General features: G+C 44.9%; 1 protein-coding gene across 1 annotated transcript in view; it reads right to left on the bottom strand.

Annotated features, from left to right (window-relative positions):
* Positions 1 to 1,587: 1,587 nt before the first annotated feature.
* Positions 1,588 to 3,174, bottom strand: part of galr2b (galanin receptor 2b) — a gene marked incomplete at both ends in the record, with an annotated part of 4,130 nt that continues 2,543 nt past the window's right edge. The window contains 2 exons of the mRNA XM_080855850.1: positions 1,588 to 1,812; positions 2,724 to 3,174. The exon at positions 2,724 to 3,174 is cut by the window's right edge and continues 96 nt beyond it. Of these exons, the coding sequence (XP_080711976.1) occupies positions 1,588 to 1,812; positions 2,724 to 3,174 (676 nt within the window). The remainder of the gene's footprint in view (positions 1,813 to 2,723) is intronic.

The following is a 3,174-nucleotide window of genomic DNA, read 5'->3' as shown; positions in this document are numbered from 1 at the left end:
ATTTTATTCTTGCTTTTATTTGGGCGTTCAAGTGGATTGCTGTTGCAGTGCAAATGGAAGGACGTTTAAAACTACGCTGCCATAAAATGCTTGACGAAGATGTGTTTGTTCCACCCTGACCTCAGCTTCCTATATGGTGCTATACGTGGTTGTCTAAGCAGTCTCCTTTCGGTCACTGATAATTATTAGTTCTAATTAATTTAATTATAATTTAAATGTTCTAATTCAGGAAGGAAATCAATTCTGAGGTGATTGTGGTTGTGGACAACAAATAAGAGAGGCAGCCATGGGGAACGGAAAAGTATGATATGAGATACGGTGCAGACACAAATCATCAAAGAGACCGGCGTGACTACCTACCTCCGTTCATAGCCGCTCTACGCGTGTCCTCTTCACAGTGAGTGCCTCTACTTCACTCATTTTGGTATCATCATGCTGTTTTTTGGTTGTTTTTCCCCCCCAAAGCTATTGAATAAACAAGAGCATTTAAAAAGCATCCCCAATCATGGTTCTGCTGCGGGCTTATTACAAGAGTAAACAAAACAATCCGGTCGATTTTATAGCTCAGAGCAAAGTATTCATCTTGGTCTGATGACGTGTTTTGCAGAGTGATTGTTTTGTTGCCATGGTTTGCGTGTTTTGTTTGGTCACTGCTCTGTCATCTGGCAATGATTAAGCTTCAAGGGTTAACCAGATTTCATTATGAAATAAATCACTTTATTTTAGTCTAATTTACACAATAGTTCATATTTTCATGTAACATTTGACAACAGTAATTTATTAATCTTCATGTTGACATGACAGATAAGTGTTAAATAACAAGAAAGTGTAAAATAATAAAGCCAATAGTTTCAAGAAAATGAGCAAACATAAATATTTTAAAAAGTGTTACATTTACACACATCTTACACTGCTCTCCTCATTACTGTATTTTCTTCAAAAAGCAGAAGCAATCAACCTTTAACCTCTGAGAGAAAAGAGGCAGTGAGCAAAGAGCATCTATGAGATATAATGAACAGAATGCTGTCACTGAAGGCAACAGGGCAGAGAATATAAGAAATCACAGCTTTGAGTAGAAGATACAGCTGAACGGCTACAAGACAACCAGTTAAAGTGCAGTCAGTGTCAGTCAAGGAGCAGCCATTTTATATCAATAGATTTAGAAACAAGAAACATCATAAAGCCACATGCCTTGAAAGCCAACATCTTTTACAACAAAATTCATAGAAATAGCTTTGAAGTCAATCATATATTGATACAAAGCGAATTGTAATATTGTTTGAAATACAGGTTGGTACATGTATTTACATTTGAAATGAACCCTCCATTCATCTAGGAACTGTCCATATGAAATCACACAGGTTTGGCTACGTTCAATCTTTTGAATCTTTTTAAAGTTCAGTAGTCTGGCCTGGGTCCTGAAGCAACACTCCAGGGACCGCCACCGTTTTGGATTCTATCACCGGCAGCCGAGCACATGCCCCTGGAGTGGATCCAAAGCTCTCCGCAGAGCTGCGGTCTGTGTGTGTGGCCATTACTGCTACGGCATTCCATCCGCACGGGCACCAATTCCTTTCCGCGTGCTCATCAAGGCTGACTCTGAAATGGCAGTGGGACCGCCATGGCTCCATCTGGCAGTGGCGCCGGCACGAGTGGCCGGTTCTCCATCTCGCGCTCGTTTGGCCGGCCGTTCTCCTCGGGCATCTGCGACACCTCCGTGGAGGCGGCCTCGAAGCCCGGCACCGTGTTGGCCACGTGAACCACGTGCACCTTGTTCCGCCGGCTCTTGCTCAGGAGGATGCAGCTGAAGACCTGCAGGATAAAATGTATTCAATTAAATTCAATTCAATTCAATTCAATTCAATTCAATTCAATTCAATTCAATTCAATTCAATTCAATTCAATTCAATTCAATTCAATTCAATTCAATTCAATTCAATTTTATTTGTATAGCGCCATAACGATACAATTGCCTCTAGGCGCTTAACAGAGCCCAGAGCCTAGACCCCCTTAGTGCATGCACAATGGCAAGAGGGGCAATACAAAACTCCCTGTTAGGCAGGAAGAAACCTTAAGCAGAACCACGGCACATAAGGGGGGACCCATCTGCTTGAGGTCGGCCGGGTGGAGATAGGAAGGTGGGAAGGGGGAGGGTTGTGTGGCAGAAGGGGAAAGGAAGCAACAGGGGTTGTACACATCCAGCAGTATGTATATTTTTCACATTTAATTAATTAGGTCAGTATAGTATTCCATAGTATAACATGAATTGAATTGGTAACTTAGTGTGGCCATGTATTCTGTTTGACCTGTTGTGTAATGTTTATATGAGCTCAGAGTGTCACCCAGGGCTTTGGGGGAAAAGGGTCCTATGCAAATATTCTTATCTCTGGGGAGGCCTGGTGGCCGCAGTGTAATAGTACGAGGGAGGGGTTTTAGGTATAAAAGATGAGTCTGCCCAGAGATGTGTGAGCTTGTTGCTGAACATTTAATGAACACGTAAAGCTTGTAACAAAGCTCCCGGTATCGTGAATAAATCTGCAGTACCACTCCAGTTGTCTGTAAGTAATTTTGACCACATGTGTGTGTGTCACGTGTGTGTGTGTGTGTGTGTGTGTGTCAGGTGTGTGTGTGTGTGTGTGTCAGGTGTGTGTGTGTGTGTGTGTGTGTGTGTGCCAGGTGTGTGTATGTGTGTGTGTCAGGTGTGTGTGTGTGTGTGTGTGTACCTTCTTGAAGCCCTTGCGGAAGTGCTTGGAGACCAGGGCGTAGACGATGGGGTTGAGGCAGGAGTTGGCGTACGCCATGCAGTGCGAGAGAAGCCTGAAGGCGTACGTGGTCTCGTTGAAGGGGAAGTCTCCGTAGAGGTAACACAGGATCACCACGTGGTAGGGCAGCCAGCAGATGCAGAAGAGGACGGTCACGATGATGATCATCTTGGTGACCTTGCGCTTGGCCCGCTTGGACTCGGACATGCCGTCCAGGGGGTCCACGGCGGTCCAGAGGTACTTGATGGTGCGGGTGTACGAGAGGCTGACGATGAGCACAGGGATCAGGTAGCCGAAGACGAAGGTGCAGGTGTCCAGCACCTTACGGCTGTACTCCTCCCAGGCCGGGATGCACATGTTGCTGTTTTCGATGGTGACCAGGTCGAAGTAGCTCAGGTAAGGTCCGGCGAAC

Source organism: Sprattus sprattus, assembly GCF_963457725.1.
Source record: "Sprattus sprattus genome assembly, chromosome: 18".
Taxonomy (NCBI): Eukaryota; Metazoa; Chordata; class Actinopteri; order Clupeiformes; family Clupeidae; genus Sprattus; species Sprattus sprattus.
Note: the sequence above shows the minus strand (reverse complement) of the source record. Positions and strands in the feature narration are given on the sequence as shown.